The sequence below is a fragment of the Symphalangus syndactylus genome, chromosome 13 (genome assembly GCF_028878055.3).
Source record: "Symphalangus syndactylus isolate Jambi chromosome 13, NHGRI_mSymSyn1-v2.1_pri, whole genome shotgun sequence".
Classification (NCBI taxonomy): Eukaryota; Metazoa; Chordata; class Mammalia; order Primates; family Hylobatidae; genus Symphalangus; species Symphalangus syndactylus.
In genome coordinates, this window is record NC_072435.2 from 72,414,759 (window position 1) to 72,437,933 (window position 23,175).

The window sequence follows — 23,175 nt, forward strand, 5'->3', positions numbered from 1 at the left end:
AGATAAAACGTCTATCTAGAGATGGTGACATTTCCATCTGTCTGACAAACAGTATAGCAACTGCTCTTTAGACCCATTAGGCAAACCACACAAACATTTCAGCACGCTGAAGTTGGTGGCCTGAGCAATACATGTAACAGTGTGCCTAATGGACACTTGATGAATGGATGGTTGACTGTGACTTGTGTTCCTAATTATGCAGACTACAAAATCAACTGTGTCCAATAACTGACACTTCCCTATTAGACAATACTATCTATCCTTTCATGAAGTTCCAATGATATAAAAAAATTACCTTGATAACGCTCTCAATGGACCAGTAAGGAAAATGGATGCAAATATTATGTTTTCTATTTTGAACTGGAAATGCAGGTGTCAAGGGCTTGAATACCCTTCTCATATTGCTGAAGGAAGCCAGAGCTGGGGTTGGAACAACATGGGAGTCTCCTTTTGTTCATCCTGGCTATTGACAATTCTCTGTGTTCTCATTCACCATAACCCGGCAAACAGTCCAAAAGTGAAACACAGAGACTCCAGTACAAGCTGACCACGAAGCTCGGCAGCTCACTACTCACTTTCCCAACACTCCCAAGGCAGCTAGGATTATAAACTGTCCATTAAACCTAGCAGAAATACTTATAGTGGTTAAGAGTGGGGGGCTCTTGGGTCAGACTGCCTACATTTGCATCCCTGATATATCCCTTACTAGCTCAGTGATCTTGGGAAGTTATTTAACCTTTTTGTGCCTTTGTATTTGTCATATAATAATGAGGATGAAATGTAACTGTAACTGTAGAGTCCCCAGTAGGTGTTAATTTTAAATACATACTTTTGTCATTCCTTTTGGCATGACATTGGTTATACCTAAAATCCCTGCTAGTGTAAGGGTCATAGTAGAAACAGATTTTAAAGATTTCACGTCTGTGACTCATTCTGTTATCCAATAGGCCCCTGGGCACATAGCAAAAGCCTCTAGGCATCTTGCAGAAAACCAGTCCAGCTACAAAGATGCCTTCTTTCATTTCACTTGCCAGGAGCTGTTATATAATCAGGGCAGACTCTGAATATAGCTGTTGGCCCTTCAAAAATTTAACATGAGAAATATACCAAATTACAATGAGAACTCCAGAGCTGAGAGGAAGTTCTATCACATGCATGAAGAGGCATTTCATAGTAAATCAGAACATTTCAGCTCATGACCCTGAAAGGCTTGTTACCCTCACAAGCTCAGGCTTCGGTGCCAGATGCCTGCCGGAAGGTGCTGGCAGGAGCAGGCAGCAGCCCCTTGTCCAGAACTGCCTGCTTCTTTATTCCGGTCTGTTTTCATGTATTAACACATCTTGTTTAGAGCATAGCATTCTATAAACCTTCCCATTAGAAATGTCATGTGACCGCAACTGACACCCCAGGGCCAGCCATATGCCCGGCTGTTTTGTTAGTTGATATCTGACAGCAAGCTGTTAAGTCTCCATCTAGCGGCTAGACATCCCAAGAAGGGAAAACAAAATAAGTTTCTGACCACCTGGAGATTCTCAGTATGATTCTCAGGATGCACAGTGAGTGTTTAATAGGTGCTTTTGGTGAAAACCAACATGACAGCTGCCTGTCTGCACAATCCCTTACCTCTTTCATCTAAACTGAGTTTACCCATCCACTGGCTGGTGCACTAAAAGACCCATTTCACAGGTCTCAAGACCCGTAGGTTACTCTGGGGGCTTGCTCTGTCAGAATGGTTTTCCCTGCATTCAGTCTTCTTTTTCTTTTGTATTGAGGTCATTCTATTAATCCCAATCATGGCATTAGTTATATGGTCAAGGATTTACTAATTTTTGCTATGCTTCCCTTAGTTGCTGACGGGACTTACTAAGAATTCTCAGCCCAGAAAAATAGTTTCCTAGGCTGTGCTATTAAGTCACTTCCAGTTCTGTAAACTGTTACCCATGATATCCAATGTCAAATCTACATGGCACTAGAATCTGGAAAACAATGCAATTTGAATGCTCTGCACATCCTTAGTTAAATACAGTCCTGCAGTCTGTAACCTGGGATGTAGCACAGACTTCAGATTCAAACCCAAAAGATAGTCATCAGTGAGATAGCTTCCAGCAAGGGACGCCATTTTATGATGTCACATGAAAAGATGGTATGCTTGTTTGGCAGGTCTGGGTGATCAGGAGGTATTGGGAAGCTGTGGAAAAATCTCTGGAGTTCTGCTCCAGGCAGCCATAACATGGGAATGTGCACAACGATCTGCTGCCACACGAAAGTAGGAGTCCACTTTTCTGTTCTCCCTGGGATGTAACACAGCCCTCCAACATCTAATCCTTTGTCTTCTGCAGTGACACCAGTGCAAGACTCCTCAATGGAAGTTGGGTACATGGAAGAAGTAGGCTTCATGAACCCCAATGAAAAGGATATCAGACAATCTTTCATTTTACCTTCATTACTGTAAGACTACTTTCTAGGACCCTGGACCCAAAAGCCCTCAACTGGATTTTCACCATGCCTACTGGAAGATGCTGGCAGGAGCAGTCAGCAGTCCCTTGCCTAAAACTGCCTGCTTTTTTATTCTAGTCTGTTTTCATATATTAACACATCTTGTTGAGGGAGTGTAACATTCCATACACCCTCCCATTAGAAATGCCATGTGAATGCAACTGATACACCTAGGGCCAGCAAGGGGACCCAATTTTTTGATGTTCAGTTGGGTCACTTTCCCTTTCTTGATTAATTGCCCCCAATCCTAGAATACTATATTATACTTCTGGGCTCCAAATCGGCCCCCAAACCATAGCATTCTACTTCCTCTTCCTATAGAGATGGACAGGACAGCTAGAGTATCAATATTCTAGTAAGGGCTGACTAGAAACTGTTCCACATAATAAGAGCTCTCCATGCCAGCCATTGACGTTGGTATGTTACTGACATTATCCCTAACTTTGCTATGTCTCTGCAAGGTAGGTGCTGCAGTCTCTAAGTTATAGACCAAAAGAAGGTTAATTCACTTTTTAAAGCTCTTACAGCCTGTAAATTAGAGAGCTGGGCTTCAAATCCAGCCCTGTGTGACCCAAAGCCCAGCCCATGGTCTTCTTATCATAACCCACTGTCTCTTCTTCTCAGTTTCCAACAACCAAAATCTGTTTAGCTTTCAGCTTGAATAATTCAAGTTGACCTTCCCCTACTTGGGCACATTTCTCTAGGATATGGAAGAAATAGAACTAAGAAACAAACTAAAAATTATAATCTATCATTTATTTATTTAGCTGATTTCTTCAGAACTTTTTCTTTTTTGTGTGTATGTAACACCTTCCTATTTTTAAGGGGACACCCTGACACCTTCATGTCATTGTGATTTCTGCTTATTTAACGAGTGTCAACAATATGTTCACTCTGGAACTAACTGCAATGTCCACTAGGGGTCTCTATTCTGAAGCAAGTGTATACATACTTCCAGCACACACACCCACCCATCTCACATCATACACTCATGCACATGAACACACGGATTCTTCTTTGTTATAAGGTTTAGTTGTTTGAGTTATGTCCAAATGACCTTTTTCTAATTTGACCCACTTGGTGTGCCAATCATTGTATAGGGCTTTAAACATAATGCTCTTGCTCTCAAATCTTGCTTTACAAAGTTGAAATAACACTTCTGAACTCCTGGAAGCATTATTAAAAATAAAAAGCAGGCTATTTCTAAATAGTTTTGCATCTGTGTGAAGTAAGATGAATTTAAAATATGAGATACTAATTTGTAATGTAACTCTACTATAAAAATATTACTCATTATAAAACTATTTTTTAAGGTTAAAAAAGACTGCATTCTCATTTGGTCCTCAGGTCTAAAAGGCTCCCTGAAATTCCATGTATAATGAAAACAAATTTGACGATGACAAAGGAAGCTCTGCCTGTTCCTCTGTCTTCACCCAATTGAGGGGCCCACTCTACCTCAAGCCTTCGGCCTGCCCAAGGAAACCAGTTTCCCACTGTAACTGGAGACAGGCCTCCAGGTATTCTGATGATACATACCAAGACTGACAGCAACTTCATCTAGGGAGATGGTAGTTTTCTCAGTTGACAAGGGATAACTTGGATAGCGAGCTAGAAACTTCTGGCACAGGAGTCCTAAACTTTTCTGTTTTCTGCTTGGCCTTTGCTTTTCAAATTCGTCCACAGCACTGTCCCCAACAACATCAAGCTACAGAGGGCAGATAGAAGGGAGGGGGAAGATGTCACAGTTAACATCCTAATGGAGAAATGGCAATGGCCAGTGTTGGCAAACTGGGGGGACATCTCAATCCATACCATCCTAGATTCTAGTTAAAATACATTTCCTAATCTAATTCCCTGAATGTTTTATCTATTGTCTTCTCTGGACTGATTTGTTTTCTCCTTTATAATTTGAGGCTGAGTCTATTAGTCAAAAGTTTGACAAATGAAAAATGAGAGTCATTTACAGGTTGCTACAGTCTAGCTACTAGTGCGCTCACTAGGCCTGTGGAATCAGCATCACTAAGGGCTTGTGAGATGTAGAAGCTCAGGCATCAGCTGTATCAGAATCTGCCTTTTCATAAGATTCTAGGTGATTTCTAATGACGTGGAAGTTTCAGACGCACTGGCCTGCATTCTGTCACCAAACTGTTTTATATTTTACAATCGACCAAAGGTTGATGAAAGTGAATGAACGCAGTCCAATCATATTCTTCCTTATCCTTTTATTTGTAAACACATTAAACTAGCATCCTGTCTCCTCAACCCATATTTGAAAGGCGCTCCATTCAAGCACCAAGAAAGTAAAAGGCTTTTCGACACACAGATTCAAAAGAAAAGTGATATAATTATTTCTACAGATTCAGAAAAAGCATTTGATAAATTTAACAGTCATTCACGATTTTCAAAAACACCTTTAAAAAACTAGGAATAACATATCGGGGCCTGTCGTGGGGTGGGGGGAGGGGGGAGGGATAGCATTAGGAGATATACCTAATGTAAATGACGAGTTAATGGGTGCAGCACACCAACATGGGACATGTATACATATGTAACAAACCTGCACGTTGTGCACATGTACCCTAGAACTTAAAGTATAATAAAAAAAAATTAAAAAAAACTAGGAATAACAGAGAACTTCTTCAATGAAGGGTATTCATGAAAACACAACAGCAAACATCTATTTGTAAAACCTTGGACGTGTTCCCTTAAAGTCAGGAAACAATATGGATGCCCATTATCACTTTCTCTTCTATATCATATTGAAGACCCTAGTCAATGCATGAGGACAAGAAAAAGAAACTGAGGCACAGGGACTGGAAAGGAATCAGCTACTTTCCTTCTGCAGAAGATGTCACTATTCAGACAAAAAAACTCAAAAGAATTTCAGACAAATCATTAAAAATAGTTTTAGAATTTGGCAAGGTAGTTGAATACAAGATAATATTTTTTTAAAATCTGCTGCATTCCTATACAAGAGTAACAGCAAATAAATTGAAAAGACATCATTTACGAAAGCAACAAAAATGATAAGGATTTTAGAAATAAATCTAGCAAAAATCTATTTGCATAAAATCCTAAAACTTAGATTTTAAAGAATACTTAAAATTTAGTGAAATACATTGTCTTCATAGATAAGAAAACTCAGTATCTTAAAGAGGTTAATTCTTAATCTCTAGATTAAATGCAATCTCAATAAAATCCAATCTAAAATACACATGGAAGAACAAACAGCCCAGGGTAGCCCACACACTCTGAAGAAAAATAAGTTGAGGGTCCCGTTTTACCTGATATCAGTGCTTATTACAATAGGGTATTAGGGCAGGGATGGACAATGGAACAGGAGGAGTTCAGAAACAGACACACATGTAAATGGAACTTTAATATGAAAGCAGTTGCACTGCCAGCTGGGGGGAAGAGAAAGACCTCCTGAAAAAATGGTGCAGGGCCAACTGATGATATGTATAGAAAAACAAAGTTGTATCTTGACTCACACCATACACAAAAAGCAATTCCAAATGGATCAAGGATTTAATGTAAAGCAAATTTTACATAGAAAATGAAGGAGAATATTTTTCTAACCTTGGAATAGGGAAGAGCTTCTTCAGACACAAAAAACATTACCCTTAAAAGGAAAAAATGAACTATATTAAACTTAAGAACTTTTGTCCATCAAGAAATAACATAAAGGGAAAAGACAATTAGCGAACTGAAAGAATAGATACATAACACATATAATAAAGGTTTAGTATCATTATATAATCAACTCCTACAAATCAATATGACAAAAAAAAACCAATTAAAATTGGCAAAGAACACAAACAGGCATTTCACAGAGGAGCAAAAAACATGGTGGCCAGTACACATGTGGAAAGAAGCTTAATCTCATGAGCAATCAAAGAAAAGCAAATGAATATCACAAAAAGATACACACTGTATAGACATGAGATTAGCAGAAATTACTAAATTTGACAATTTCAAGTGTCAGAGAGGATATGGATGACTACAAGTTTATATATTTCTGGGGGGAGGCAAATAGTGCTTTGGAAAGCAATTTGCCATTATCTTGTGAACATCTGCATATCTAATGACCTAGCACCTCTACTAGTACGTATGTATCCAAAACAGTAGTTCTCAAACCTTTTGCTCCAAGGACTCCTTTATGTTCTTAAAAATTACTGAGGACTCCACAGGGCTTTTTGTTTATGTGGGTTATCTATTGATAGTTACCATGTTAGAAATTAAAATTGAGGCAGTTAAAATGTTTTGTGAGAAAGGGGTATTTTATATATTATTTTTCAAATCTCTTTAGTTTCTGGATTAATAGAAGAGAACTGATTCTTGTGCTTGCCTTTTGTAGTCAGTCTGTTGCAATATTCACATTGTGTACTTCCTGGAAGACTTCAGTGTACACTTGGGAGAGAATGAGAGTTCAAATGGCAAAGGTCTTTGTATAATTATGAAAACAGTTTTGACCTCCTGACTCTCTGAAAGACTGTGGACACTGAGGTCCCCAGATGACCGTTTGAGAACCACTGCCCAAGGGAAACTTGTATTTGTACACCAGGAGACATAAACAAGAATGAATATCATAGCATAGTCTGTATTAGCCCTAAACTGCAAACAACCCAAATGGCTATAAACAGGAGAATGAATAAACTGTGGTGTAAGCATGCGATGGAATGTTATACAGCGATGAAAGAACTACAGCTACATGCGAAAACACAAATGAACCTAAAGGATATATGCTGATTGACAAAAGCAAGTCCCCTAAGACTATAAATACAAATTCAGAAGAGTGGTTATTCTGTTGGGGAGAGAAATGTAAATTAATTACATTGCACCCATTTTTGGCCTGAGAGGTAGATTCATGGTGTCAAACGTACTGTGAAGGATAAGTGTATTTTAGATGATCAAATAGTCTATCAAAAGGTAATTAAGCCTAGTTTAAAAAAGGTATTAAAAGTCTGTTTTAACATTGAGTACCCCAAGACAGTAAGAAGGGAACAATAGACACCAGGGCCTACTTGAGGGTAGAGGGGTGACAGGAGGGTGAGGATTGAAAAACTACCTATTGCGTATTATGTTGATTACCTGGGTGACCAAATTATCTGTACACCAAACACTCGCAAAATGCAATTTACCCATGTAACAAACCTGCATATGTACCCACTGAACTTAAAAGTTAGAAAGAAAAAAAAAAAACTACTGAAAACACTTGACTTTGATCTAATAAATCAGACATTAAAAGCATCAGTATAGTAAGTTTTCTGGATACAAGATCAATACACACAAAAAAAATCAATTGCATTTGTATATACTAGAAACAAACTACTGGAAATTGAAACTAAAAAAAAAAATACAATTTGCAATAGCATCAAAAAATTTGGAAACCTAGAGATAAATCTGACAAAAGATGTATAACACCTGTATACCAAAAATTGTGAAACTCTGCTGAAAGATATTAAAGCCCTAAATTTTAAAAGAAAGTCTGTTTTAAATCTGCCAAAATTTTAGGCATTTACTTCCTACAGGTGGTGAACATTTCTAGTGAATGATCAGCTAAAATCTCTCTATAAAGCTTGGGTAGAAAACCAAAATTTTAATTGTTTTAGGGGCGTGTTAAACAACTAGTTCTACCAAAGTAAGAGATCAACAATGTTACCTTGTGAAAGAGGTCACTAACGATTCCCATTGGCTGATTTTCACTTTGCTATATTTTTGTCAAAAAAATTAGAAAAAATCTAATACTTATATGCCTTTGACAATAAAAGGCACATTTAATCTTATTTAGTTTTTAGAACCCCAATAAAACCAGGACAGGTACTACAACCCTCATTTTACAGGCGAGTAAATTGAGATGCAGAGATCCTGAGTGATATCCCCACTCACCCAGCTAGTGATTTGAACCTAAGGCCTTAGACCAGCTCCTTGTGTGTTCCACATCAAATATGAAACGGAAAGGAAGCCAAAGAACAGCCCAGACTTAAAAAAATGAATTGTGAAATTCCTCTGGCTTCAAGCACATAGGAACTACTGTGTGATTTGTATTTAGTTACATGAAAGAATCTCTTACTACTACCACTAATCTACCACTGCAAGATATATAACAGATTAAATTCATTTTGTTCTATGAATTTCAAGTTGTAATTCGAGACATCTTTTTTCTCTCTTCCCAATTTCTTCATTTTGGCAATTTTTATAGCTTGAAAAATCCGCCAAAAAGAGAAAAATGGCTAAGAATACTGAAATCTGCAAAACTTTTCTTAGCAAGTCTGAGAAAAAGCTTGATGGGAAGTGAAAATAATTAACCTTTTTTTTTTTTTTAACAAAGTCTAGACAGCTGCTTATTCAACAGCACTGGTTCCCCACAGAACAGGTAATTTAAAGATGGCTTAACTTCACTAAAGCCCCAAACTAACAAACTGAACATATATAAGAATAATGGAATTTCCTAAATAAAAAATATTTACATTAATATTATCCCTAAAATCTGGGCAAAATTAAAATTCACAGCAGCATTTAAAAAATCCAAATTCCTTCATTAAATAAAAATGATTAAATATCATTACTTTAAAATAATTTATCTTTTTTAAATGAGCCCTGGTCCAGGGAGTATCATACAGAAAAGAAAGCATTCATTATGAAAAATAAGATAGAATGAGAATTCTACTATAAATCAAAAGATACTCAGTTTGCCACTGCTTTTGGCTCATTAGGAGCTGACAAGTTGACAGTTCTGTGACTTTTTAATAATCAAGTAAAATTGTTTAAGTTCTAAAAAATCCCTGAGGAGCACAGTCTGTTTACCTGTAGAGAATCTGTAAATGCATCGTCCTTGTTTTCAATGGGTCGGAATAGTCCCTTTTTCTTCTCCCGGTCCCTTATATCTGGGCTGGCAGCACTAATGAGCATCTTCAGGTTAGCTGTGGGTGTCCATGGTTCCGCTTGCTGTCTGTCAACAAGCTTAACTGGAGTAATGGGATTTCTTTCTGGAGTAAATTTTTTTTGCTTTGATAAATCAATTGGTTCATTTTTTATTGGAGTCTTCGGGGCCATCCTTGATCGATCAACAAATATATTTTCCTATTTTAAAAAAGAGACTTTTAGCAAGAATGAGAAAGGGCAGGTAACAGCTAAGAGTACACTTTGTTCCCAATATTCACTAAGACTTGAAAATACAAATAGGACCGTATGTTTAGGGCTGAAAAGTATCAGGATAGGACTAACGAAAAGTAGTCATGGGAAAAGAATAGTGGCTCCAATGAGAAGTAGATTATACTCTGCTACTCCTTTTACACCTATCTTTCATGGTATCTCTGTAAGAGAAATCACAACGTATCTGTTACTGTTGCATGTTTACAACAGACGAGGACTATGAGGGCCAATGTGGGTTGAGTCCATATTGTTTCTAAGTGTCATCTTTTTTAAAACACTACTTACAAGTTTGCATCAACTAGTGAAGAGCAACAATGCTTCTGTAGTTCAATGTGTACCAGTGCTAATACAGCACTTAGTAGCAGGACCAGTTAATGGAAGAGCATCCAACAAAATCCTACATTTTAAGCCAACCTAGAGAGCTCTCTAATGTCATTCTCCTAGAGCAGTGCATCTCAAACTACCCATGGTAAAGGACACGTTTTTTTAGATTTCTAAACTGCAAACTGATATGTGACCTTACTTCATAGGACTAATATGCAACACAACTCCCACCAGATGTGATTTGCCATTTGAGTTTGTCACTCAGACTGACCCACAGCTTCTTCAACAAGAAGAGACCACTAATCATAAGCTAATCATAATCATATGGTGGCAATACTGAATTGCTACTGAGGTTTATTTTTCTTCCTTTTTTTTTTTTTTTTTTTTTAAAGATAGGGTCTCACTCTGTTGCCCAGCCTGAGTACAGTGGTGTGATCATAATTCACTATAGCCTCAAACTCCTGGGCATGTGCAATCCTCTCGCCTTAGCCTCCCAAGTAGCTGGGACCACAGACATGCACCACTACACCCAAATACTTATATTTTACTTTTTGGAGATAGGGTCTCACTCTGTCACCCAGGCTGGAGGGCAATGGCATGATCACAGCTAATTGCAGCCTCAAACTCCTGGGCTCCAGTGATCTTCCCACCTCAGCCTCCCAAAGTGCTAGGATTTCCAGTGGTGTGCATACTACAGTGGTGTGCACACCATTTCCAGTGCACACCCCTGCACCCAGCTAATTTTTAAAATTTTGTGTGGAGATGGGGTCTTGCCATGTTGCCCAGGCTGGTCTTGAACTTCTGGCTTCAAGTGATTCTCCTGCCTCAGCCTCCCAAAGTCCTAGAATTACAGGCATGAGACATCACGCCTGGCCTTTTTTAATTTTTTTAGACATCGGGGTCTCACTATGTTACCAAGGCTCATCTCAAACTCCTGGCTTCAAGTAATCATCTCATCTTGGCCTCTCAAAGTGCTAGGATTACAGGCATGAGCCACCACACCTAGACTACTGAGGTTTTTAGGTGCTTAACTCCCAAGTTCCGTTCTTAATTTTTTGCACCCTGGTGATAGTTTGTGGAATAGCATCTGCCTCCAGACCACCTGTTGAGGTAGACTGTCTTAAATAATTCTAAGAAAAGATTAATGATGGGCGCATTGTAAAAAAGGACTAAGTATATAGAATCCACCTTTGGAACCAACAAGTAATTAAAACATATCTTTCCCCTAAAAAAGTTTCAAAAATTCAATATGAGAATTCGATAATTCAATATTCAAAAACAGAAAGATTCTCCTCTTTCTGTAGTATTCCTTTCCAGTCAATAGTGTCTCATATAATTATAAAGGTAGATGAGTTCTCTGTCACTTCTTCCCTGTACACTCCATATAGCTACTGAATGCTTCGATTTTGGTTGAGCAGGGGTTTACAGTAAGTGTTTTCCTATAAATGAGCAACATGTGAAGAGGTAAAATATTGGGAGAAACTGGAGTTTGTGTAGGCAAGGCAACTCTTGCTCCTTGTATCAGCAGAAGCTGCATGCTAGCCATGGCAACATTCGGTCCTAGTATAAGAGGAAGGAGAGGAGTCAGTGGAAGTCGCAATTTCTCATACTACAGTAAGTACCCGACCCGGAATGCTGCATCTACCCGCCTCTTTTAACAAGTCCTTGTTAGCGTGCTAGTCTGATAAAGGCATCTACAGGTGAATTCTCAAGGGAAATTACTGTTTACTATGTGCCACGCTCTGTTTCATGCATTTTGCACGTATTGACTCCTCATCCAATCCTGTGACATAGGCACTAATATTTTTCCGTTGTACAGATGAAGAAACTGAGGCACAGAGAAGTCAAATAACTTGCCTGAGGTCACCTATGACCTCATTCAGTGTAAAATCATTGGTATGCAAGAAATAGCTGAAGGCAGAACTTTCTGAAATTCTGCATCTAAAAATGAGCTCGGCCGGGCGCGGTGGCTCACGCCTGTAATCCCAGCACTTTGGGAGGCCGAGGCGGGCGGATCACGAGGTCAGGAGATCGAGACCATCCTGGCTAACATGGTGAAACCCCGCCTCTACTAAAAATAGAAAAAAAAATTAGCCAAGCGTGGTGGCGGGCGCCTATAGTCCCAGCTACTCGGGAGGCTGAGGCAGGAGAATGGCGTGAACCTGGGAGGCGGAGCTTGCAGTGAGCCGAGATCGTGCCACTGCACTCCAGCCTGGGCGACAGCGAGACTCCATCTCAAAAAAAAAATAAAATACAATAAAAATGAGCTTGTGTCCTGGGTACAAACTGGGAGGAAGTTATCTTTTTCACAGCTCCAACCAAAGGTACCCAGCAGGCCACTGATCCCCACTAGCACCTAGGGAGAGGCAGCATGGGGAAATAGTTATATATGCAGGATGCAGGACCAGCTAACCTACCCCTGCTACTTAACAGCAGGGGTGAGTGTGGCAAGTTCCTGTACCTCACTATACTTTTTTTCTCTCAACCGAAAATGAAGTTCATAAAAATACCAATCTCAAGGGTTATGAGATTAGTTCCTGGCATATAGGGAGCGCTCGATAAAACTTAGCTATTATCTTTTCCCTCTTTTCTATTCTTTATCACCATTCACTCTGGCATTTCGAGCTAAATATACTACAGCACATCATATTGCTATTTAACTTCCAGGATGTGTGTCTTGTCTCAATAACAAGACTGTGCCCTTGAAAAGGTCAAGAAGCAAGTTCCACATATCTTGTTCATCACAATTTTTGGCACAATGCCTTGCCCACTGCAGGTACTCAAAGAACACGGTGCTTTTATGAGTTATTCCAAAAGATATCCTCATGGTGGAGGGTGTGGTCCAGGCATGCTAGGTGGACAGAGATTTACACGCCTTCTCCATTGCTTCCAACAGAGTTACTTTTTCTCTAGCGAGGGAGCAATTGAGAATGGATTATTTCTTCATATACTTTGATATATTTTCACTGTAGTTTACTGAATACTCAAAGTAGGAGGGGATCTAGGTCATGTGGTAGGTTATGATTGAATTACACCTCTACATCAAGAGAAAAAAAATGCCAAGCCAATTGTTTTCTAAGGTCTCAGGTGGACAGAAAGTCAATTGCAATCTAGTCACACCTTGCTCCATTTGTCTTTCCTGCTATGCTGACAGCATATACGGCTGTGGAAAGGGCACTGCAATGGAAACCTGATTTGTGTCCCAGCTGTTTGTATCTTTTTTATCCCGGACAACTGTTGGTTCTGTCTGGGCCCAGATTTCCCTATGTATAAAATGAGGAATTTAGATGAAAGTGTCTATCTCCAAGGTTTTCTAGCAAGGCTGCCTAGCTGTGGAGTGGATGCTGGGATGCACCCTGATCTCTTCAGACATGACTCATTCCCCAGCTGCTGGAAGTAATGCCAAGAGTCATCCCATAACTGGACTGCTTTGGCTGAAGACGGCTGACTTGTCCAAGGTCACACCACTTCCTGGGAAGCCTCTCCTGTACTCACTGGCTGGTAGAAGTAGCACAGACATATAAAAGCCAGGACTCTGAGAGGCCAAGGTGGGCAGATCACGAGGTCAGGAGATCGAGACCATCCTGGCTAACACGGTGAAACCCCATGTCTACTAAAATTACAAAAACAAAAATTAGCCGGGCGTGGTGGCGGGCACCTGTAGTCCCAGCTCCAGCGACTCTGGGGGCTGAGGCAGGAGAATAGCGTGAACCCAGGAGGCAGAGCTTGCAGTGAGCCGAGATCACGCCATTGCACTCCAGCCTGGGTGACAGAGGGAGATTCTGTCTCCAAAAAAAAAAAAAAAGCCAGGCCTCCTTGCCCCAACTCTGGACTCCTCTGATGGCTGCCCTAGAACTCCCCAGAGGGTAACTTCCACTGTGACTGTATTGCAGCTCCACTTATCCTTCTGTCCAATTCCATGCCTTCCTGTCCCTTCCCTAGGCATTGATCCCAAGAGTACTTCCTAATAAACCTCCTGCACACTTAACCTCTGGGTAAGATCTGCTTCAGGAAATCTAACCTGCAACACCCTGGAAATCACTCCCTCCATTAGAGTGTCCTGTGAAATGGCCCTCTAGTTCTCATATGTAAATAGAGGTAATATACCTTGGCTTACCTACCATAGAGTTGCTGTGATGATGAGCTCAGAAGGTAAAAGCACTCTGTCATCTGTGAAGTGTTATACAGATGTTCATTATTATTACTAATAACACCAGCACACTGACTATAGGTAAACTAGTTTATGCTGCCATAGAAAGGTCTTCGTTGTCTTGGTTCTAGTCCTGCTTCTGTGTCTGATACAGCTTTCATCATGTTATCTCAAACAATATACACAGTCAAGTGTATATATTAGCTCTGGGCCATATTTAGCCAACTTCTTTTTCAGTCCCCTCTCATGCACATCCCACATTCTGCCCAAACAGTCCCCCTGCTACTCAAACCTGCCCTGCACTTTATCACAGCTAAGCTGGTGCTCACACCACCACTTCCTCTTTAATGCCACTGGCTTTGCCTGTTGAAATTCTGTCTACTATTTAAGTCTCATTGCAACAACTACATGTTAGAAAGTGTCTCCTTCTAGCTATGGACCAACAACTCTCCTTTCCAGAGCACACTTTCTAGAAGCAATCCACACTGAGGGTTTCCTCTGCCTACCTCCTAGGGGTCCCTCAAACTACCAGTCTGTTCTGATCCACTGCACTTTTATTTTCAACAAATATTTTTGTTCCAGATGCTGGGGATATGGTGATTTAATGAGTTTCCTAATCTCCCTAAATCCATTTTTTTCTTCCATAAATTGGAATCAATACATAATACTCCCCACATTGAATTTTTGTAAAGCACCCATAGGCACATAGTCTTCACACTGTTTTGAATCAGACTGATAGCCTATCAGTTGCCAGATCACCTCTCAGTTGCCAGATCAAGTCAATGGCAAAATATCTTACTTGACCTCACTGCAGCAGTTAAGACTGTTGACTATTCTTTGTTCTACAGAACTCTCAGCCCTTAACTTGTGAGATACCACTGTGTCTTTCTCTCCTGGTTCTTCTTATACTTCTGATTGTGCCTTCTCAGCCTCCTTCTATTTTCACTCTTACAAACCAAACCGCAAGAGTCCACAGACAACCCTCTGCCGCTCTCTCATTATTTGCCACTCTCACGTATACAGCTTTAAAATCAACCTGTATGCTGACAATTCCTGTTCGGACCTGATTACGACCTTTCATGAATTCCAAAATCAGACCACCTGCTGCTTTTTGCACATATTTATTTACCTATAAATCACACAGGTACAAATATATTCCAAACTGAACTCACCTTTCTCACCCACTCCCAAGAGAGATGAATGACCTTCAAAGAACACCCATGCCCATTAAGTTTGGGCGTTGTCTCCAAATATGCCATGCTCATTGCTACTTCTTCACTAACTCCCCTCTTCTCTACTTGCCTGAGACTCAGTATTCCTTCCTTCCAGCCATAGCTCCAGTGCTAGCTCCTTCACAAAGCTCTCCTAGCCTCTTCGGCCCAGACTGTTTTCCACTTTTGTTGTCTCAAGTGCATTGTAAACAGGTAAGAGGCAAAGTAACTTTGGGTAATGAAGTTGGAAACTCCTTTATGTTTTAAAGAAAAGTTTCTCCATGACTGGTAAGAAGATGCATGCATAATACAGTACATATAGACCTTGACCAATGGGCAAATGGCCAAGAAAGAAATCCTCTAAATGACCGCAGATCCAGCAAGACACCACTCCAGGTATTCCCCAGAGAGATTCCAAGAAGGAACAACTCAGCACCACTAGCTTAGAGCGACTCTTGATTTCTTGAACATTTTTTTGAATGCTCACACCTCATGCTGTTACTTCTGCCTAAAATGTCCATCTCATTCACTCTTGCTTTCTTGTAGGTTGAGCTTCCTCATCCACTAAGGCTTAGCCCAAATGTTCCTTCCTCTGTGAAGCTTTTTAACTCTCTCTGAACTTCCCATGAATTTATTTCCTCCTCTTCTTTCTGCCCAGGTAATTTGTTCCTATTCCTAGTGTAGCACTTACCAAATCACAGTATAGTTTTACATCTGGGCCCCTGAAAGTCTCCCTGGTAACTGAGGGCAGGGTGGACATCATGCTCATCTTTAGGCTATCAGTCTGATTCAAAACAGTGTGAAGACTATGTGCCTATGGGTTCTTTACAAAAACTCAATGTGGGGAGTATTATATATATTGATTCCAATTTATGGAAGAAAAAAATGGATTTAGGGAGATTAGGAAACTCATTAAATCACCATATCCCCAGCATCTGGAACAAAAATATTTGTTGAAAGACTTTCTAAGTATATTTGTTTTAGGTCACATAGCTAATAAATGGCAAAGTAGGAAATCAAACCCAGGACCCCTTGGCTCTTAAACCCCATGTTTTCATTATTCCTAGAAAGCATCCTTCCTTTACTTCATAGCAGCATGAAAAAGACAGACAGAAGCCCCTCCTAGTAACTCCATGGAAGCACCCTGTTCTCATCTCTTGCCTTCTATTTGAGTTGACATAATCCCTGCTCATAAATGCTATTTCAAACATTTTCACTGCTTTCCCAATCTCTTTAAGTCACTTGAGTTTTTTTTCCCCACACACATTAGAATGTGAAAGCTCAACTGGACACAGTAGCACTTGCTGATGCTAGAGAAGGGTCCTTATTGAAGGTACTTGATAAAAGTCATTGACCTAGAGGAAGAGAAGTAAAGCACTGACTTAGACATTATATAAATGTATGGATATATATTTTTTCAAGGCTGAACCATCCAAATTGGAAAGGAAAACAAAGTTTTGCTCTAAAACTCTCAAAACCAAAACTCTGAATATATACTTTAAGTCTGGGCATTTCCACCCTCATGACTTAGATGATTAAAAAAAAAAAGGCCACTTTAAGTAATCTTCGCTTTATCTGTGGTTTCACTTCCAGTGGTCAACTGCAGTCCAAAAATATCACATGGAAAATTCCAGAAATAAACAATTCATGAGTTTTAGATTGTGTGCAGTTCTGTGTAATGAAATCTCACGTCATCCTGCTCCGTCCTGCTTCGGATGTGACTCACCCCTTTGTCCAGCGTATTTGCACTATAGATACTACCTGCTCGAGCAGCCACTGTGTTATCAGGCTGGCTGTCACGGTATTGCAGTGCTCATGTTCGAGTAACTCTTATTTGACTTTATAATGGCTCCAAAGCACAACAGTAGTGATGCTGGCAATTTGGATATGCCAAAGGGAAGCCATAAAGTGCTTCTTTTAAGTGAAAAGGTGAACATTCTTGACTTAAGGAAAGAAAAAAAATCGTACTCCGAAATTGCTAAGATCTACTGTAAGAATTAGTCTCCTATCTGTGAAATTATAAAGAATGAATGAGAAATTTATGCTAGTTTTGCTGTCATACCCCAAACTGCAAAAGTTATAGCCATGGTACATAAGTGCTTAGTTAAGATGGAAAAGGCACTAAATTTGGGGGTGGAAAACATAAACAGAATAAACAGAAATGTGTTCCAACTAATGGCAATCCGGTTCACTATTATCCACAGTTTCAGGTACTCACTGCAGGTCTTGGAACACATTCCCTGTGCATAAGGGGGACTACCGTATTTCTTTACCTAATAAAAATAAATAAAAATGCTGGACAAAAAAAAAAAATCCCTAGATGGGGGAGCATACAATTTCGCATCTATCCTAAATTAGCAATTATCAAGTATTCTTCAAAGGCTCATATGAGCCTGGGTTGCTTTGCAACCAAGGATTTTCACTGTTGATGCTAAGCCTAAAAATAAGACCAGGAGCTCAGAGAAGTTCAGTGCCCAAGTTGCTACTCACAGATTTATATTCAAAGTTTCTAAAACTTGGTTTGTTATTTCTATTTGCCTCTGCCTAAAAATGCTCAGATAGTTTAGACATTGTTATGGCCAGTTTACTTTGTAATGTTTCTTGAAAACAACACCTTGGTCTTACAAATCACAAGGGGTGCAAAATGTAAGGTAATGGCTCAGTGCAAAACTAGCAACAGTATGGTAAAATATTCAGAATATACTGATGAGTTCAGCCACTTTATCTCCCTATATAGTAGGCACAAGTCTATTCTTGGGTGAATGGAACAGTCTCTGGGAGCTAGTTCATTGGTATGAAGACATTTCACAGCACTTTAATAATCCAGCATTTATGCCTGCAAAGGTCTTTTCCTGGGAACTGAGGCTTAGCATTCCTACAGAGCATTAGCTACACCACCCTTGACAACTGTATTATAAACTTTGATTGCTGTAGCCAGCATATTTTTGACTTATATAAATTGGTTACAACATTACATGTAACCTTGCCTGTTTTTCCCACTATATCTGGGAGTAGAATTGCAACAATAATGGCTTGGATGGCTCTATTTTTAAAAAAGAATGTTTCTATAATGGTTATCAATATTAATTATTATGCTTAAATACAAATACAAATGGCATGTTGGAACACTTAATTGAATTCATCATCACCATCCTTAATATGTTAGAAACTAAGGTGTTTATGTTTGCTTACCTTTTGCGCATTTTCCCCATCTTCAACTGCAAAATCTAGTCTGGGCTGCCTGGGGCTGATCAGGTCTTTTAGTGTTAAACAATTTACCTCCATCTGTAATGCACAATTACACTAGAAAATGATTTTGCAATTAGGTATTTTTTCCTCAAACAAAAATATCTACATATGTGTTACTTGTTTGTCAATATGAAATTCCCTCTTCCCTAAGCACATCCTGGGCATTTACAGGAGTTGTAGCCACCCTCAGCTTTCTAAAACTCACACGAACAAACTCAAACACCTAAAGTGTGCTTAGTAATACTGAAAATCTGGGAAGAAAAAAAATCTACAAAAATAGTAGCTCCTTATGAAAAGCTAGATGGCAAAATAAAGTTACCAAGTCGGAAGGGTGTTGGGCAAATCTGTCAGAAAGTACAGGGTCTTCCAGGTCAGTTAATTTTGGCGCAAAGAACTGAGAGGAATTCGGCTTTGAGGGGTTTTGAATCGGGGGAAGGAAACCCGATCGCTAGACCAAACCCACTCAGCGCTGAGCGCAGCCCCTTCCCAGGCCTCCAAGCAGATCCCCCAAATAAACTCCTCCAATGAAAGCCCCAAGTTGTGGGGAAGGGCAAATTCCCTCTACTGCCGGGCCGGAGGGAGAGCTGCACCCGGCACACCCTCTGCGCACCGGGTTTCCCGGCAGAAACACCTCGAGCCCTCGCCAGCCGGGGGACGTGAGGAGTGGCAGGCTGGCAACCGGGGCGGGAGGGTGCCCGTATCCCAATTCCCGCCTCCCCACCGGCGCTGGGGCCGCACGCTTACCCCTGCTTTCCGAAGGAGGCTTCCTGCCTCTGCAGGGACCTCCACGGACCCAAGCGGATGAGGGAAGGTGGTGCGGCGATCAGCAGCCGGTCGGCGGCATCGGGAAGGGAGAGCGAGGCGCGCAGATCCCCGCGCCGAGTGCACTGGGCTGGCGGGGACCCCGTGGCGTCCGGGTAGCGCCAGCGCTCAGACCGGCCGAGCGCGACTCCAGCCTGGATCGTAGTCCCCGCTAAAACACCTCCTCTGGCGCCTTGAGACCGAATTTGAGAATCCACCAATCAGCGGCGGCCGGCGGGGCGGCCCCGGCCAATCGTGCGGCGGCACGGCCCGGTCTCACCGCCCCTCGGAGTCTTGGCGCTCCGAGCCGCGCGTTTTGCCCTCACCCGCCCAATTGTTGCCGCCTCGGCCCCCTCCCCCTTCCGGGTACCTGGAAACCTCGGGCCCGGGAGCCAATTCCTGCTGGGGACGCGGGCCCGGGCGGCCGCGGGAAGCCAAGGTGGGGGCGGCGCGGGGCGGCGGGAGAAAGAAGAGGAGGAGGAGGAGGAGGGCTCTTTTGTTATGCATAGAAGACCCGCGCACGTCCCCGCGGCTTGCCGCGCCCGGGGACCCCGGGCACAGCCAGAGGAGAGGAAAGCAGATGGGGTTTGGAAGAACGATCTACACCCTCTGGATGCTGCTGCCGCCGCCATCCCCGCCCGCCCTCAGCAACCTGTGCGGAAGCGGAGTTGTCCAGACTTGCCGGGGCAAACTTCCTAACACCGCACGCTGGTGTGACACATGAACCATGGTTACCCCTCTGCCGCGAGCAGATGGCACGCCAGTTAGCCCTGGAGACGAGACTGGAAGCCAAACCAGAAGTTTTGCTAACTTTGTGTGTGTGTGTGTGTGTGTGTGTGTGTGTGTGTGTGTGTGTGTGTGTATGGCAAATCCGGAAATATTTTTTGGTGTTTCCTTTTCGGCACATTGCAAATAATTAGGAGGGAAAAAGCTTTATATAAAAACGTAGTTCTTTGCAATAGGGACTAGCATTCTGGGAGACAGTCTAGGAAATTTCGTCAACACCACTGATCTATATTAAATGTTTCACTTCTTTCATCCTACAGTTTCTCGTTTAAAATATGAATGTTGGTAGAGATAGACTTTTTACAAAATAGACTTTATTGTTTAGAAGTTTTCAATTTACAGAAAAATTGAGATAGTACCAAGAATTCCCATATATTCAGCACCCAATTTCATTCACTATTAACATTTTGTGTTAGTATAGAATATTTTTTGAAATTAATGAACTAATATTGGTACATTCTTCTGAGCTCAAGTCATTACTTTATTCAGATTTACTTAATTTTTTCCTAATGTCCCTTCTTTCTGTTCAGGATACCACATTACCTTTAGTTCCCATGTCTCTGTAGGCTCCTCTTGGCTATGACAGTTTCTCATACTTTCCTCGTTTTTGATACCTGGACATTTTTGAATAGTATTAGTCAAGTATTTTGTAGGATATCCCTCAACTGAAATGTGAGACAGCCTTCTTAAAGCATCAGACATTCTTAAATGTACAGACATTTCCCTACCCCCCATATACTTTATAGCAAAGGTATCATTTTCCTTTCTATACCAAGGCTCCATTCTTCACCACTTACCCTCCAAATATTTTTATTTATTTATTTTATTTTATTTTTGGAGACAAGTCTTGCACTGTCACCCAGGCTGGAGTGTAGTGGCACAATCTCGGCTCACTGAAACCTCCACCTCCTGGGTTCAGGCGATTCTCTGCCCCAGCCTCCTGAGTAGCTGGGACTACAGCGGTGCGCCACCACGCCCAGCTAATTTTTGTATTTTTACTAGAGATGGGGTTTCGCTGTGTTGGCCAGGCTGGTCTCGAACTCCTGACCTCAGGTGATCTGCCTGCCTGCCTTGGCCTCCCAAAGTGCTGGGATTACAGGTGTGAGACACCGTGCCCGGCCTCAAATACATGTATTTCAAGTGAATTCTCAGCAGAATTCAGAATGCTCAATCAAGTCCTTCACTTTGTACTCTAGATTGCTGGTAAAGACAGCCTAAAAAAAAAAAAATCACTTCTAGGTCATACATTGAAAAGAGAAAATTGTGCAAAACATTAAACAAAAGAAACAATATTAATAAAAATCTGACATTTTTTATAGGAATAACATTTTGAACTGAAATCTCTTTTGTAGGTAGAAACCTAATGAGAAGTTTAAACAATAAAAAATTGCAACTTATTAAATTTTGCACATAGGTGGAAGCAGAAGTTTAGATAAGGAAATACTTTTCCCAATGGTATTCATTTTCTATGGCTGTTGTAACAAATTACCACAACTGGCTTATAAGGACAGAGATTTAGTCTCTCACAGTTCTGGAAAGTTAAGGTGTTCCCAGCGCCACACTCCCTCTGGGGCTCTTGTCCTTTTCCTCTTCCAGTTTCTGGTGGCTGTTAACAATCCTTGACATGTGGCAGCCTCACTCCAATTTCTACCTCCATGGTTAAGTTGCTTTCTCTTTTGTCTGTTAAGTCTCTCCTGTGTGTCTACTATGAGGACACCTGTCAATGAATTTAGGTCCCACCTGGATAGTCCAGGATGATCTCATCTTGAGATCTTCAATTTAGTTGCATCTGGGAAGATCCTCTTTCCAGAGTAACGTTCCTTCATGGGTTCTGGGGATTAGGACATGGAAACACCTTTTTGGGGCCCACCATTCAGCCTTCTAGACCAACATTCAAATTATTAAAGTCCATTCATTTCTCTGATATTTCAAAATACTAATGATGGTTTCTTTGAGGTTAGACAGTTTCATGGTACAGAACTTTTCCTAGCATTTTTAGAGTAAAAGTACTTTTTCTATTTTGATACAAATGTAATTTCTATTCAAGTTACAAAAAAAACTCAGTTGGATACATCACTTCAGGCACTTATAATTTCATTGATTATAGGAGTTATCTTAGATTTGGAGGAAAACTGAAAAATAAATGTTTGATGGACAAATTCAGAGACTTTATTCCAACACATTTATTTATATTGATGTTTTTAAGTCCCAGAATGCATACATAACCTGTTAATCTCTCGGTAATTCAGTTGACACTGATGTTGGCTGGGAACTAGGCTGGAGTATCAAGAAGAGTCTTGACATGTGACCTCTCCATATGGCCTAGTCTAGATATCCTGGTAGCTCAAGGTAGTTGGACTTCTTCCAGGGTGGCTCCTGGGATCCAAAATGAATTTGTCATGTAGCAAAGTGGAAATAGTATCACCTTTTGTGATGTAGCGTAAGATCTGATAGCATCAATTCCACTACAGTTTTTGGGAGGAAGCAGTAAAAAATCCACCCATATTCAAGGGGAGAAGACATATATCTCACTCTCAATGGGGCCATATTTCTCCCTGTCTCTCTCTCTCTCCATATATATATACGTATATATATACACGTATATATATACGTATATATACGTGTATATATGTATATATATACATATATACACGTATATATACGTGTATATATGTATATATATGTATATATATACACGTATATATACGTGTATATATGTATATATATGTGTATATATATATATACATACATATATATAATAAGTTCTGGGGTACATGTGCAGAATGTGCGTGTTTGTTACATAGGTATACATGTGCCATGTGGTTTGCTGCACCCATCAGCTGGTCATCTACATTAGCTATTTCTGCTAATGCTGCCCCTCCCCTTGCTACCCCTACGCCTTCCCTTGCCCCCTACCCCATGACAGGCCCCAGCATGTGATGTCCCCCTGCCTATGTCCATGTGTTTTCATTGTTCAACTCCCACTCATGAGTGAGAACATGT

General features: G+C 40.7%; 1 protein-coding gene across 4 annotated transcripts in view; it reads right to left on the bottom strand.

The window, feature by feature from the left end:
• E2F7 (E2F transcription factor 7) overlaps nucleotides 1–19,523 on the bottom strand; it is a 45,406-nt gene extending 25,883 nt beyond the window's left edge. Inside the window, exons 1-4 of one of the 4 annotated variants that reach the window (XM_055236277.2) lie at nucleotides 19,330–19,523; nucleotides 18,529–18,621; nucleotides 9,304–9,579; nucleotides 4,033–4,201 (exon numbers count right to left, since the gene is read on the bottom strand). In XM_055236277.2, the coding sequence (XP_055092252.1) occupies nucleotides 4,033–4,201; nucleotides 9,304–9,579; nucleotides 18,529–18,621 (538 nt within the window). In that variant the 5' untranslated portion in view covers nucleotides 19,330–19,523. Of the gene's footprint in view, nucleotides 1–4,032; nucleotides 4,202–9,303; nucleotides 9,580–14,096; nucleotides 14,146–18,528; nucleotides 18,622–19,329 lie in introns of those variants that run through there. The other 3 variants (XM_055236276.2, XM_063615084.1, XM_063615085.1) reach the window with 3 other exon arrangements.
• Nucleotides 19,524–23,175: the final 3,652 nt, after the last annotated feature.